Raw genomic sequence first — 15,422 nt, forward strand, 5'->3', positions numbered from 1 at the left:
GGACATTGAATCACCTGAAATTGAGCAGCAGTGTTGGTATCCTAGATCTTAACTGCTGTGAAAAAGATCAGAAAAGTAGAAGGTGAATTAGGTTTTATAAACGCTACACAAAACTCATTGTTTTAAATAAAGCAATAATTGCAAGGATCAGAAATAGAAATCTGGGTTTAGTGAATTTTCACCTGAAAATTAGTTTGGATTTCAAATTAGGAGGAAGAACCACTCACTAAACCCTTCGTTAGCTTTGCAAACTCAGATTCCTCGTATTATCTTTTACTGAAATTGAAAAAAATAAAAAATGAAACAAAATTCCTATTATCTTTTACTGAAATTGAAAAAAATAAAAATTGATTATACCTTTCCAAATGGTGAGACTAGTTGTTGCAATGCTGCAATTCTTTCTCCGATTTTTTCTTTCTTCACCTGTCGATTCATTATCAAAATCACTAATAAAATATCTGTTTATGAAATCTAAATCCTTAATGAGACTAATTACAAAGAGTTTGATGACATGCAAAGATGAAATTTTTTACCTTGACAGGTGCTCCAACTGAAGGTGGGGTTTCTTTTTTAAGCTTCTTATTAGTAGTTGTTGTTGTTCTTTTGGTTGTTTGAGAATTCGTACTACTCCCTAAACCTGATACTGGGATTGGATTGTTAGAACCATACCCATTCTCTCTATCTTCTTGCTCAATATGTGCAAGGTTTCCAATTTGACCCCTCTGCATCAAAAGATTCAAATAAACATTAAAAATCTGTGATATAAGAGGTAAACTGGGAAAAAAAGTAAAAAAAAGAATCTGGGTTTTACTCATACCTTTGAAAATTAGTTTGGATTTTAAATTAGGAGGAAGAACCACTCACTAAACCCTTCATTAGCTTTGCAAACTCAGATTCCTCGTATCCTGCAACATGCATGAAATCCTATGATTTTTCAATCAATTTAACACACAAAAAAAAATGAAACAAAATCAACTTTGAAGTTAGATCTTACATTGAATCAACCGATTAAAGGGTCCTAAACGAGATCTGTTAACAGATTTGATTATGCTTCTGCGTTCGGGGAGTTTCTCTGCGTAGAGAGTCTTCTGGTTTGAGAAATGAATTCAGTTTTTAGTTTTTACTTTTTAGGTTGAGGAAAACGAAAACCAACGGCAGAGATTAAACGAAAACCAACGGCAGAGATCAATAGTATAAAGATCAACGACAGAGATTAAACGACCAACGGCAGAGATCAATAGTATAAATAGGCGGTTAAGAAAATCTTTACTCGCCACCCTACCTGCCAAATAGTGAATAGGATAGAATACGGTTAAAAAACTGGCGGGTAGGGTAGGGTTGACGGGTATGGATAGGGTACGTGCACACCTAATTTATCCAATGGGACGGGGGAGTATGTAATACACCGTAGGTGTGGATCATGCTACATGCATATTTCTCTTCCCACCGAGTAAATTTCCACTGATTGGCAGGTACTGTTACATGACCTCTACTGAACCATCTAATTAAATGTTTTATGTAAATTGCGTTGTGATCCAATACAAGTTAGACATGTCACATAAACAAAGAAAGAACATGCAGAAGACATGCTTGTCATGAAGAATGTATACCTTATCTTGTCTAAGCTCTAGGCTCTGGCTGTTCAACATTCAAACAAGAATGACATAACATAGGAATTACATAGTTCTCAAAAATGACATAACCAAAAAGAAATAAGTAACTCTTTTTTTATACTCCCTCCGTTCTTTTTTAAGATGTTGGTTTTGATTTTAGAGAAAATTAAGGAAATTAAGAGAATCAATCATTGAAAGTGGTTCTCATGACACTTGTCAATAAAAGAAGTGAAATGGTCCTCATGACATTTGCCAGCAAAAGAATTAAAATAAAATTGTCCATAAATATTTGTCATCAAAAGAAGTTAAGAGAAAAGTGGTCCCAAAAAATTAAAATAACATTTGACTTTTCCAATTAGAAAATCAACTTATTTTTTTCAAACATTTATTTATAGAAACCACCCTATTATTTAAGTACCCGGGAAGTACAAAAAAAAGTTACATAAAATGACTGAAATTATGTCCTTTTCACCTATCTTATATAGATAGATTATTATTATAGGAAACTCAGTCAATCTAACGTTAAAGTTTAAACTTAAACCCATAGATTCTCATCATATACATACAAACAAGTAGCTAAAGACGAGCTCTCCACTAACCATAAATTCTTATAAACAAAATATATACTTTCTCTTGATTCTCTCTTTTTTCTTGTTTAAATCTTTTCTTATTCTTCTTCTTCTTATCATAAACAATTCATCCCTCTAGTTGTGGAGCGCCTTATTGTCCAAACTCATCACATATATTAATTTCCCTCTTTTTCCATTTAAACCTTAACTCATTCTCTCTTGAATGAACCAATTCATGAAACTTCATTATTTGCCTCTGATTCATACCATCTTTTTTCTTCCAGTTTAAACAACAACAAAAGGTTCTCAATGGATCCTCAATACCACCAACCAAAAAAACAACAAAGAGATCAAAATAATAATTCCACTTCAGTCAATAAAGGAAACAATAAATTCAAAGCGATTAGGAATAGGAGTGGTGGTAATAGCAGTAGTAATACAAAGTTTGTTGGGGTTAGGCAAAGGCCTTCTGGAAGATGGGTGGCAGAAATCAAAGATACAACACAGAAGATAAGGATGTGGCTTGGAACATTTGAAACAGCCGAAGAAGCTGCACGAGCTTACGATGAAGCTGCTTGCCTTCTTCGAGGATCAAATACTCGTACAAATTTCATCACTCATGTCTCAACTAATTCTCCTCTCGCTTTTCGAATTCGGAATTTGCTAAATCAGAGAAAGAGTGGAAAGCAACACCCCCTTCTTAATAACGATACTAGTAACAGTTCATCATCGTCGTCAGCTTTATCGTTATCACCGTCATCATCTTACGCCAGTAGTACTATTACCACTGCAACGACAACAACATCTACCGCTAATATTGCTGCCCCGTCTTGTACTAGTACTAGCAGTAGTGATAGTAGTGGTCAAAATTCATCACCCAAAGCTGACGAGCACAAAGAAGAGAGACTAATGTCATCGCAGATATCCGATGATGGTGGATATAGACCAGACTTAAGCAGTGTTCACGAGGAATTCGAATTGTTGGCGGGTTCTTCATCATCAACAACACAATCTGATCCTTCTTGGTTCTTTGGACATGGGTTAGCAGATCATCGCTATTCTTCCTTCTGTCAAGATGCATTTGAGCAACTTCCAAATAAGAATGTTATGTCAGATCATTATCCCCTGGCGAGTATTGTCAATAGCAATAACCACCACCATCAAACTCAGTCAACATCAGAGATTACAGAGTTTGATAGGATTAAGGTAGAGAGACAAATATCAGCATCACTCTATGCCATGAATGATGTTCACGAATACTTGGAGAGTTATCATGATCCTATTGATGGTTTGTGGGATCTCCCCCCTCTATGTCAATTGTTTTGTCCCCTATGAGATGCATATGCATATGATCATGTTGATGGTCATATCCTCTATCGCACTCGTCCTTCTTAATTTTATTTGCCTCTTTTTAGTTGTTTTCTTAAGAGATCCCTCAGAATTATGAGAGGAGATGGTATCTGGAATTGGTGTCCATTAAAAGTAAGAATGAATAAAGTTTAGATGATGCATATTTTTTACTTTTAACTGAAATTTTATTAACACATTTCTCGAGTCGGATTAAGAAATTGTTTACCAAGAGGTTTGCTTGATCATTCCTTCTTCATTTCTTAATCAGTATCCGTCTCGCCTTTCGTGCTTACACCTATAGCACAGACAATCTGATAACGACACTTCTATAAATTCAATCACACATTAACACATACGATGGAAAATGATATATCACCAATTCAACACAATGCACTTGGGTTAGCTCAATCCAACATTTTTTTCTTCGGTTGGGAGCTTAGCGTAACTATCAGTGTCAGTCTGTATCTACTATCTATGTGTTGGTATTTATATGGCTGATTTGACATCCTCTTGCAATTATCCAACGGTATGAGGATGACCCCTTCACCATGTTTACTTCACCACAGAGCATAATTAGACCCTGGTGAGCCTCACATAGCTATGTAGATGACCATTCATCATACATCACCCGTACATGAAAAGGAAAAATGCAACCCCAACCGCTGATCAATCAGCCACTTCTTGTTCCTATAGATACTGGACCATCTTCTTGTTCTCCAGGTAGCAAAGTGTGGATTTGACTCTGTGATTCTCCAGAATATTTCTAGGTTAGGTTAATGAAACATCAATAAAAACTGACATTTTGTACCTTGCCTGGGAGCCAAAAAAGTGGCTTGTGTTGGATGCTCCGTAGAGGGATCATGGTTCTAGCTTTTAGGTCGTCATCTATGTGTACTGGTTGAACTAAATCCAAAATAAACTGGGACTCTAGCGTCACCTAATGGTTTTATACTCCTTGAATCCAACAGGCACCAGTTAATCAACAGGAGGAATGAATGACCTCCAAAGCTTGAATGGCCTCTACCTCACGGCACCCTGTTTTACTTCTAACACCTTGTCATCATCACAGAAAACTATAGGTGATTTCTTTGCTTACAGATAATAGTTTTATGTTTCAGAAAGACTATCTGTCACAAGACCACAGAATTTCCAGTCCACTAACCAAATGCATTAATGGCAACTTTAGGCAATGAAAAACGTAAAAACTATAAAAAGCCATGCTTTGAATAAGTGACTTGCTAACATCATAGATAATAAGAAGAAAACCTCACTTTAATCTCATCATGAATGCGGAGACTTTTGCAGTATCACATTTGTTTTTATGAAATATGGTAGTGGTGTGTAATAGTCCAACCTAAATTGCTGGCAAAAAGAACTAGTTAAACCTCTGAACTTGAGTTCTTGAGAAGAGTTCAGATGTTCGTGAGAGATCAGAAAAGGCAGATACAAAACTATTACTATCCTATGGCAAGTAACTGATGAGATGATACTACGCCTTTTTCGAGAAAGAAACAAAAGTGCACTAGCCAGAGCAGCACATTCTGAAAAACCTAAATGAATGTCAAAATGAGAGAGAGAGAGAGAGAGAGAGAGAGAGAGAGGGAGAGAGAGAGAGACCTGAGATGAGCAGTAGCATGATAAATCTGCAAAAGAAGACACAAGTCGTAACAAGTAATAGTTGTACAGAGTCTCATACATGAAGGAAACACTCTTTTTCAAACAAGTTGGTCTTTACTGTAAGAAGCAGTTTGCAACAGAAGACAAATAATACAGTATGCGGCAAATTTGTGAGTAAAGATTCCAAACACCCGGACTGTGAGCTGAAGAATAGTAGTAGTAAGGTTGCATAGCACATAAAAGGCACACATGGAAAGATGAATAAACCCCATATTCATGAAAATGAATTCTACTAGATGCATACATATTGCATACTGAACCGTCACATTCCTGCTTTTAGAACAAAGGAAAAAGTGAGAACATAACATCACTAAATAATACTCTAGAAGCACATGAATGGAACACTTGAAGACGCTCTTGGAAATGCTATTAGCTTCTCACAAAAAGTGTGAAACCGTCGTGACATATTACCAGGACTTTCCCAATAACAGTAGAGAACTACTTTCTCTAAGACCATTGTGTACCTCAACAAAATTTCCAAGAACTTAAGTTCAACGTCCTTCGACATTACAAATCTCAACAACTTTGAGGTGATGCAACATACATGGTAATGATAATCCTGTTTCCCAGTCGTCACCTGTATCTGGCGAGTCAATATTTATCTAGACAATAACCATAAAAACAATTTAGTTAGAAGTAGTAACCATTTAGAGTATGAAAACTGCTTCGAAGAAAAAAGAAAACATCGACAAAATAATGGAGTTTTAGTTACTGACCTCGTCACAGAATGGATACAACTCTGGCTCATCGTTAAAGGGACTCTTCATAATTAAAATAAGCAAGTGTTAGTAGGAAATGTTTATTCGTCACGAGAGCTGAACTTATAAAGGAATCATATAAAGATGAAGCTAAATATAACCAAAGAGAGTTAGGTAATTACCTTATTTATTATCACTTCCAGAGATTCTAAATTAGGAGAAATGTTGAGCAAGTATGTTATTGTACGAAAGCAGTCTTTTGAAAGAAATGGCCGCAGTGTTAAACTTTGTACGCTGGATAATTGCAGGGACTCATAATCTACTAAGTTAGGAGCTTCAGAGACAACCTTAACGACACAGAAAAAGGTAAATAGTAACAGATATATTAAGATGATGATACCATTAGAATACGAATCATTAAAATAAAAATGAAAAATACGGCAGCAGTGGCCTTTTTGTGCCTTCAGAGCCGAGCAGACACGAACATAAACAATAATATTACTTGTCTCAGTTAAATACTTTTTGCCTAGTCACAGTATGTTTTCTGAACCCAAATGTTGTGCGTATACATGCAACACATTAACTTATGTGCGAGATATACACAGAATACCTAACATTACTATGTGCAACTACACCGAAGTGTCCGTTAATGTCTCACATGGTGTTTTATGTGCACATACCAAGAATCTATAAATTGGAGCATGTACGACCTAAACAGTATTGGACAAGAACAGGATAAAGAGCCCATATTGTCTAATTTCAGGTTTCTTATAAAGGACTTGGCTTTAACATTTACTTTTAGTGAGAAAGATTTCAAGCATATTGAATAAATATTGGTCATGAATTGAGAGGAACCAAACATAAATACATACCTTAATGAGCCAACGTGACAATGTCAGATTTTTCACAGTAGAAAGTGGTAGCAATTTCAACATGTTTTTGAGCATATAATTCTTTCTCCTCTGTAGGTTGGTCTCTATATGCTTCATCTGCAGAGTCTTCTATTTCTTCATCTTCTTCAACCCCCATTGTTATTTTGGGAGTGACTAGAGGAGAATTGATATTTAGAGCTGAATAGTCAAGCTTATGTGTTAGGCAACTTCTAAAACCTAAGGATGTGAGGTTTGGAGCACATAACCTGATAATACCAACTTCATCTGACTCGTAACCGTTGTTTTCATATATGAAACATTTAAGCTTAGGAGCATAAACATTATTAAGATTCATGTTACATCTTGATATGGTTAACGATTCAAGAGCTGGACAATTAGCGAATAGCTTAGCAGTTTTCTTTTCATCCGAAATGCAAAGGTGAGAAAGCTTCATGATTTTAAGCAAAGGTAAGTGAATAACATCACGTAGAATAACATCAGGCTCGTCAGACCCACCCACATATAATTCTAATTCTAATATTGTCAACGTCTTACAAGTAAAAAGACTCTAAGGAAACTTAACTTCTGCAAACAAATCATACTGCATGCACAGGCTTATCTCTTGAACATTTCACCTTAGACAACCCATTAGCCAAGTATTAAGACGACTATGTATTTCCCTGTTGATTTCATGAATTTTACGGTACCAAACAAGATGAAGCCTTCGTATAGCAGAATCATCTGGAAGCATAAATACCTTATCCTCAAAACCCATAAATTCATCGAGATTGGCAAATCTCACTTCATATGGATCAGACAGATTACATTTGACCGTTATAATGGGAAGAGAGGTCCAAATATACCTCCATCTTGTTGACAAAATACTGGTTTGAACTGCTAATTTCATGTCAAGGAAAGATAATATGTTATGAAGGAGACAATCTGGTAAACCACTAATAAAATCTTTACTACTGGGTGAAGAATCCCTTGTTTCTTCCATTTTTGAAACAAAATTGCCTACCTCTCAAATTGATTTGTACTTAACAGAAAAACGTGCTTATAACCTCAAACTGAACACACATACTAACAACCTACAAATCACAAAAATGAGATAAATCAAATAAGACAGGCTTACAGAGATGGATTACCGGAGATAAGCTAGCAGCAGCGGTAGGCTGTGAATACAATGAAACCAAACATTAAACCCTCCGAATTGGGGGATTTGGCAGTGGATATGCAGAATCATGGTAGTTTATTTATCTACCACAAATATTTATTTATTTTTACACTTCTTTCACACCTCACCGGGGTATTAAGGTTATCCTCCTCGCTCAGTTCCTCACCACCATCCCTAAAACCCAATTAGTGGAGTTGAAGAAGCAGCGAAAGAAGATGTTGGCTGCTGTTGGGAGGAACCCTAAAATCAAATTATCATGTTTACAAACACTATCTTCCACTACAAATCTCTACTTCCCACCATTATCTTTTCATTCCTTCTCCTCTTCTTCTTACAACAACAATAAATACCTTCGCCGTATTTGCCTTGTCTCTCCTACTCTTACCAGCAACAAAATTGATGTCCCCAGATACACAGGCAGTAGCAGAAGAAGATGTGGGAGGTTCTTCTGCAGTTCTTCTACTGGAGCAAATGTTGAGGAATTGGAATTGGTTGATAAAGAAGAGACAAACACTAAAAAGGTTAGAGAATTTCGTAAACGTTTAAGTATTTCTGAAATTAAAGGTGGTTCTGAACAAGGTATGGATCGATTAGGTCAGAATATTGTTGTTAAGGGTTGGGTTAGAACACTTAGAGTTCAAAGTAGTATTACATTTTTTGAGGTTAATGATGGTTCATGTTTATCCAATATGCAATGTGTGATAAATTCAGATGCAGAAGGTTATGATCAGTTGGAATCTGGTTTCATTACAACTGGTGCATCTGTTTCTGTAGAGGGGGTTATTGTTGCTAGTCAGGGATCTAAGCAGAAAATTGAATTGAAAGTGGCAAAAGTCAACACAATTGGGAAGAGTGATCCTTCCTATCCCATTCAGAAGAAAAGGGTAAGCAAAGAATTCTTGAGAACTAAAGCTCATTTACGCCCGCGAACGAATACATTTGGTGCTGTTGCTAGAGTTAGAAATGCTTTGGCATATGGCACTCACAAGTTTTTTCAAGAAAATGGGTTTGTTTGGGTTTCGACGCCGATTATTACAGCTTCAGATTGTGAAGGAGCTGGTGAACAGTTCTGTGTGACTACTTTGATTGGAGATGGAATTAAGTCGTCAGCGAATTCGATTCCTAAGACTGGAGATAGTTCGATTGATTGGTCGAAAGATTTCTTTGGAAAACCAGCATTTCTGACAGTTTCGGGGCAGCTTAATGCGGAAACGTATGCTTCTGCTCTTACTGATGTATACACATTTGGTCCAACCTTTCGAGCAGAGAATTCTAATACATCTAGGCATTTAGCTGAATTCTGGATGATTGAGCCGGAACTTGCTTTTGCTGATTTAGATGACGACATGGCATGTGCAACTGCATATCTCCAGTATGTAGTAAGGTATGTTCTTGATAACTGCAGAGAAGACATGGATTTTTTCAATTCATGGATCGAGAAAGGAATTATTGATAGGTTGAATAATGTAGCTGAGAAAGACTTTGTCCAGTTGACTTACACTGATGCCGTTGAACTTCTTTTGAAAGCCAAGAAGAAATTTGAGTTTCCTGTAAAATGGGGATGTGATCTGCAGAGTGAGCATGAACGGTATATCACTGAAGATGCCTTTTCTGGCACCCCTGTAATAATCAGGGACTATCCGAAGGATATTAAGGCGTTCTATATGAGGCAAAATGATGATGGGAAAACTGTGGCAGCCATGGATCTATTGGTTCCCCGGGTTGGTGAACTTATGGGGGGTAGCCAACGTGAAGAGCGTCTTGACCTTCTTGAACTTCGTATGGATGAGTTAAAGGAAACACTGAATAAGGAAAGCTACTCGTGGTATCTTGATCTGCGACGTTTTGGTACAGTCCCTCATGCTGGCTTTGGCTTGGGCTTTGAAAGGCTTGTGCAGTTTGCAACTGGTATAGAGAATATTAGAGATGCAATACCTTTCCCTCGGACTCCTGGTTCTGCCGAATTTTGAAGCCTAATCTCATCATGCACCTTCATGTTGCTCTCTTCTGATGGAAGCTGCTGCTATTATATTTTGGCCGTCTTATTTTCAGTTTCCTTTTCTACAGCTTCTAATTACTTTGGCTAAAATTAGTCGAATTTCCTGTAGTCGTGAAAGATACCTTGGGGATATATCCTCTTTTTTCCATTGATATTGTACAGTTGGTGAGAAGTGAAGTTTCTTTATAGTCGCGGTCATTCAATTTAACTTTTTTTTACTTTGCAAGGGGGTGGTCAGACTTTTCAGAGAATGTTGCAAGCAAGGACTTGTGCACCTAAATCGAGTTATATCATCATTATGATTGGCAAATCCAGTTAGTAGATGGTCTGGGCAGGAAAATAAAGACAGAAGCAAAATGCTGGCAAAAGTTAAGAAATTTCAGGGGATTACCCATATTAAAGAATGAGGCTGTGTCAAGTGTAGGCTTTGTAAGAAATGGAGACTTCTTTTAATTCAAGAATTTCTACCTGATATGTATAAGAATTGGTTATTTCAGGAGTATTCCCTAATCGAGCTGAATGTATTACATTTTCAAGTGATTTTGTATGGAACGCAACCTGACAGGAAAGTTAATAGGATGCTTTCTGAAAGCTAAAAGCACGATCTTAATTGTGGTACTTCATTACTCCGGCACCAAATGAGTCTAGGAAAGCTAATTTATGATAAACTGTTTATCCTCGAATATATGCTACTACTAGTACTACGCAAGGGAGTAGGAACGAATATAGAACTCTCTGATATTTTGACCTGCACAGACCTTAAAAATGACTTAGTTTTCTGGGATAAATCTCATATAGCTACCACCGAAGCTTTAATTACCATTCTGTAGAATTATGTGTCATCTTACATTGCTACATAGGCACCTGCAGTCTGAGTATCTCAATGCTGCACAAAATTATTAGGAAACGACACCATAATGGAGTACTAATTAACAATACCAACTTGAATTCCTTGAGAATGAGAAGAAAAGAATCAACATTATCTCCAGATAATATCATAAGCAAAAGACAAACTATACGATCACAACAAGAGCAATTCAGAAGTTACAGGAGATGAATCTAATGATGATTTGATTACACATTGACACAACTGAGAAGAGAGAAAACAACTGAAGTACAGGATTAAGATTCCAGATGAGCTGAACAATTTTGTTCTGAAGGAAGGCATTATCAATAATCTTCATCATCACCTTCTTCGTCCACACCCTCGGCACCAACTTCCTCATAATCTTTCTCAAGTGCAGCAAGATCCTCTCTAGCTTCAGAGAATTCACCTTCTTCCATACCTTCACCAACATACCAGTGAACGAATGCACGTTTGGCATACATGAGATCAAATTTGTGATCGATACGTGAGAACACCTCTGCAACTGCAGTGTTGTTGCTGATCATGCATACTGCACGTTGCACCTTAGCTAGATCGCCACCTGGTACCACAGTTGGGGGCTGATAGTTGATACCACACTTGAAACCAGTTGGGCACCTGAAACACATGCGTATTACATCACATCCTATGCAGATCAACAATGAGAGCAGTAACAGAGATAAATTGGTATCAAAAGACAGTTGCCTTCCTGTAATATGCTGTTACCAGCACTACTAGGAGCAACTATTTTGAGGTCAACCTCAAACAGCTTGCTTCTTGAATCTGTACTCTATGTTCATTCGTCTAGAATGATTCAGAGAACACATTCAAAAACCTAAACCTAATACTACAGCATTTACGACCAATAATAAGGCTAATGTTACAGCTGTGTAAGAAATATGGACACCTAAGAGTGGTATTCACAACCAGCCAAAATTCAATAAGAAACTTAAATTCCAGGTGCAGCTACATGTTAACTCTTCTACATCTTTATCAAAAAAAAAGATGCAGATCTCCAATTCGGTCCAAGAGATATATGTGCACCATACTGTTGGTGTAATATCAAGGTTACATGGCTCACCTCCAAACTCTCCACCTATCCTGCACTAGCCTTTAACACACACCCCCTTGTAATACGGGAGAACAAAGCCATAATATCTTATGTGTGTGGATGCTAATCCCATAACAGTATTGGACATCTAATCCATCGGGTAAGGAGAATTGGAAATTCTCTTCACCTCAGTCAAACGCATGTGAATCAAATAAAACCATATTAGTTGTCTGAAATCTGAATAGCTATTTATGTCGGGATTTTACTCACCAGTCAACAAATTGAACAGTCCGTTTGGTCTTGATAGTAGCCACAGCAGCATTAACGTCCTTTGGAACAACGTCACCGCGGTACATCAAACAGCAAGCCATGTATTTTCCATGCCTTGGATCGCACTTGGCCATCATGCTTGAAGGCTCAAACACTGCACTTGTGATCTCGGGAACTGATAGCTGCTCATGGTATGCCTTCTCTGTGGAGATGACAGGAGCGTACGACGAGAGCATGAAGTGGATCCTAGGGTATGGTACAAGATTAGTCTGGAATTCGGTAACATCCACATTAATGGCTCCGTCAAACCTCAAGGAAGTAGTCAAAGATGATATGACTTGAGATATCAAACGGTTCAAATTTGTGTATGTTGGCCTCTCGATGTCAAGGGATCTACGGCAAATATCATAAATAGCTTCATTGTCCAACAGTACTGCCACATCTGTGTGTTCAAGGAGGGAATGAGTAGACAGTACACTGTTGTATGGTTCCACAACTGCAGTAGAGACCTGCAGTACAATATTGTTCGCCAGAAATTAACGTATGTGCATAGGAAAAACAAATGGTGAAGAGAAGACACTCATACTAGAGGAACAAGCCCATTTCAAGTAATCATGATAAAGTACCTGAGGAGAGGGATAGATGGTGAAACCAAGCTTAGACTTCTTTCCATAATCTACGGACAAGCGCTCTAACAGTAGAGATCCCAAACCAGAACCAGTACCACCACCTACAGCACTAAATACCAAAAATCCTTGCAAGCCAGTGCAGTTGTCTGCTAGTTTCCTAACTCTATCAAGGCAAAGGTCCACAATTTCCTTTCCAACTGCAGATGCCAATCCCAAGGTAATTTAAGATCAATATGTAAAACACATGGAACAACGGCTGAATTATAATTTTTAATTCAAAGAAGGTAGTTTACCTGTATAATGTCCTCTTGCGAAGTTATTAGCAGCATCTTCTTTACCAGAAATTAGTTGCTCGGGATGGAAAAGTTGTCTATAAGTTCCAGTCCTAACCTCATCGATGACTGTGGGTTCTAGATCGACAAAGATAGCTCTAGGAACGTGTTTGCCAGCACCAGTCTCACTGAAGAAGGTGTTAAAAGCATCGTGCGCTACTCCTACCGAGTTATCACTACAAAAAAGAAATCCAGATCACATTTAGATTACACATATCTTTTATCTTTGATTGCTATTTCCGTAACTTGCAAGAAAAAATAAGACAAACCACGCTAAAATATAGATGCCGCGCTAATAATCTGTTTCCACACCTCAGCAGAGAGATGTCATGAATAAAACGTTTACATTGTAGTGTAGGTAAGTATGAAGTATGAAGCAAGACGAATCACCCCAAGTCCCCAACAATATTACAGTCTAAGCAGAATGACTTAAATTAATAAGAAACGTGACATGAACCTTTGAGATAGAAACAATCAAAGTCCCCTGGTACTAATTGCACTCGTACATTATGTTTGCACAGTAATAACGATAGTGTGACTATTTTCAAGCCATTTGATCATTGCAAACAAGGAAGAAAGAGTAGCATGATAAAGATGTGACCCATGACAGAATAAACCAAATGTGTATCATACTTAAAAAGATGCAATTTTATGTAATATACTAATATACAGTTCACCACTTCCACAACATTTGAGATCCAGAAGCAAACACCGTGTGAAATGACATAATTAAGCCAGAATAACTACTCCAAATCCAGAGGAAACAAAAGGAACAAAACTGTGATTTTTCTTTGTCCTAACATAATTAAAAATGCACAACTCCAGATTGAAGCAGTAAAAAACAATTAAAATAAAAATACTTCACAGTAACTCACAACTCCAGATTGAAGCAGTAAAAAACAATTAAAATAAAAATACTTCACAGTAACTCAGTAAAGTTTGTTGTTATCATTCAATTCATTACAACACAAAACTGTAAAACCATTTGATTTACAGAAAACAAAATTATGTAAGAGTTTGAAACACCCAACTTGAGAAATCAGATCCAAACAAAATTATATCAAATAACCAAGAGATGCAATTCTGAGACTTTTTCATCTTTATATTGCTCTGTAATTCGACTCTGTTTGTCATTTGCTAGTAAATATAGGTCATTATGCGGATCTGTCCACACATAATCATACCTACAGAATATTTCCTCAAATTTTATTTCCAATAACTCATAACAAATGCACAAAAATGAAACATATTCGCTTTTAAGATGCAAATCAAAACACAGAAATATACTAAAATAACAACCGACAGATCTTATGAGGTTTCTAATACGAAACCAGAGCCACCGCGAACAGGAACAGACGAAACAAAAAAACATACAAGATCATACACAAACTCGATCTATATTTAACAAAATCAAAGAAAAAATCCATTACCATAAAAGGTGCAACAAATTGAACAAAACTTGTGGAAAAACGTACCTAGGCATGATACCATCGGGCTGAATTCCATGTTCAAGACAATAAAGCTCCCAACAAGAATTTCCAACCTGAATACCAGCTTGACCAATGTGAATACTAATAATCTCTCTCATATCTCTAGATCTTTAACTTCCTTCAAATAAACCAGACAGAATCAAAACCCTAATTATTATTTTTCTTTCTCTTCTCCAAAACTCTCGATCTAGTTTTTATGAAGAAAACAGGTCGAATAGTTTTTCCCACTGTTTCAGTAGGAGTACTAGGAGAAAGAGAAAGAATGACTAGAAATGGGGTTTTCGACCTTATTATGTATAAAACTTTTTCAAGTCCGGAGAGAATATATTTAACTAGATGTAATATTCATTTCGAGTCCGATGCTTTTCGCAGTCTCAAACACTACCCCTCTCTGGCGCCAACCAATGTTGTGGGTCCTATTCATCTAACGGTTCATTACCTTCTAGTGATGGATCTTGTCTCTTCAAATATCAGGATTCTTATGTTATTAACTATTGTTATGAGGGTAAATAAAGGACTCGCTTATGCACGACACGTGTACACGAACGGTGGAGTTAAAGATGTTGCCTCGCTGTTTTTGTAATTTTGTGACGAGAATACCCTTTCCTGAGATCCATATTTACGTATGTACGACACACTGGCGATCGTAATTTTTCGAACAAGTGGGCAAGTGAATATATCAATGATTGATGATGCAATGTAGACCTCAAAAATATCTAAAATAAAAGAAGATTTTAAATTACTATTCGGTTTGTCTGAACATTTAAGATAAGTACAGATTTATTCACCCAATTATTCCAGTGGGTGAAAGTACCGTCTAGATTTATAAC

General features: G+C 36.9%; 4 protein-coding genes and 1 long non-coding RNA gene across 7 annotated transcripts; 2 read left to right on the top strand and 3 right to left on the bottom strand.

Moving 5' to 3' along the window:
• Positions 1-242: 242 nt before the first annotated feature.
• On the bottom strand, positions 243-662 carry LOC113310642. The gene is made up of 3 exons (XR_003341292.1): positions 534-662; positions 358-423; positions 243-276 (listed from the first exon to the last, which is right to left on the bottom strand). It is a non-coding gene; the product is annotated as an uncharacterized LOC113310642 (long non-coding RNA).
• Positions 663-2,064: 1,402 nt separating this feature from the next.
• On the top strand, positions 2,065-3,709 carry LOC113309416 (ethylene-responsive transcription factor ERN1-like). Its single transcript, XM_026557848.1, has one exon. It carries the CDS (start codon positions 2,492-2,494, stop codon positions 3,515-3,517), a length of 1,026 nt encoding a protein of 341 aa, XP_026413633.1. The 5' UTR covers positions 2,065-2,491; the 3' UTR covers positions 3,518-3,709.
• Positions 3,710-5,283: 1,574 nt separating this feature from the next.
• On the bottom strand, positions 5,284-8,100 carry LOC113308147. 3 transcript variants are annotated; one of them, XR_003339527.1, is made up of 5 exons: positions 7,928-8,100; positions 6,780-7,673; positions 6,090-6,254; positions 5,926-5,970; positions 5,284-5,811 (listed from the first exon to the last, which is right to left on the bottom strand). XR_003339527.1 is itself a non-coding variant. In XM_026556629.1 (5 exons), the coding sequence occupies exons 2-5, from the start codon at positions 6,894-6,896 to the stop codon at positions 5,701-5,703; spliced, it is 438 nt and encodes a 145-aa protein (XP_026412414.1). In that variant the 5' UTR covers positions 6,897-6,977; positions 7,928-8,089; the 3' UTR covers positions 5,284-5,700. The 3 variants fall into 3 exon arrangements, 1 of the variants encoding a protein (XP_026412414.1); XR_003339526.1 differs by having other exon boundaries at positions 6,780-7,676; XM_026556629.1 differs by having other exon boundaries at positions 6,780-6,977; positions 7,928-8,089.
• Positions 8,101-8,111: 11 nt separating this feature from the next.
• LOC113308146 (asparagine--tRNA ligase, chloroplastic/mitochondrial-like) lies at positions 8,112-10,491 on the top strand. Its single transcript, XM_026556628.1, has one exon. The coding sequence runs from the start codon at positions 8,172-8,174 to the stop codon at positions 9,924-9,926; it is 1,755 nt and encodes a 584-aa protein (XP_026412413.1). The 5' UTR covers positions 8,112-8,171; the 3' UTR covers positions 9,927-10,491.
• A 383-nt stretch (positions 10,492-10,874) lies between these two features.
• On the bottom strand, positions 10,875-14,923 carry LOC113310326 (tubulin alpha-3 chain). The gene is made up of 5 exons (XM_026558951.1): positions 14,578-14,923; positions 13,064-13,278; positions 12,768-12,967; positions 12,142-12,650; positions 10,875-11,438 (listed from the first exon to the last, which is right to left on the bottom strand). The coding sequence occupies exons 1-5, from the start codon at positions 14,688-14,690 to the stop codon at positions 11,126-11,128; spliced, it is 1,350 nt and encodes a 449-aa protein (XP_026414736.1). The 5' UTR covers positions 14,691-14,923; the 3' UTR covers positions 10,875-11,125.
• Between the last annotated feature and the right edge of the window lie 499 nt (positions 14,924-15,422).

The sequence above is a fragment of the Papaver somniferum genome, chromosome 9 (genome assembly GCF_003573695.1).
Source record: "Papaver somniferum cultivar HN1 chromosome 9, ASM357369v1, whole genome shotgun sequence".
Lineage (NCBI taxonomy): Eukaryota > Viridiplantae > Streptophyta > Magnoliopsida > Ranunculales > Papaveraceae > Papaver > Papaver somniferum.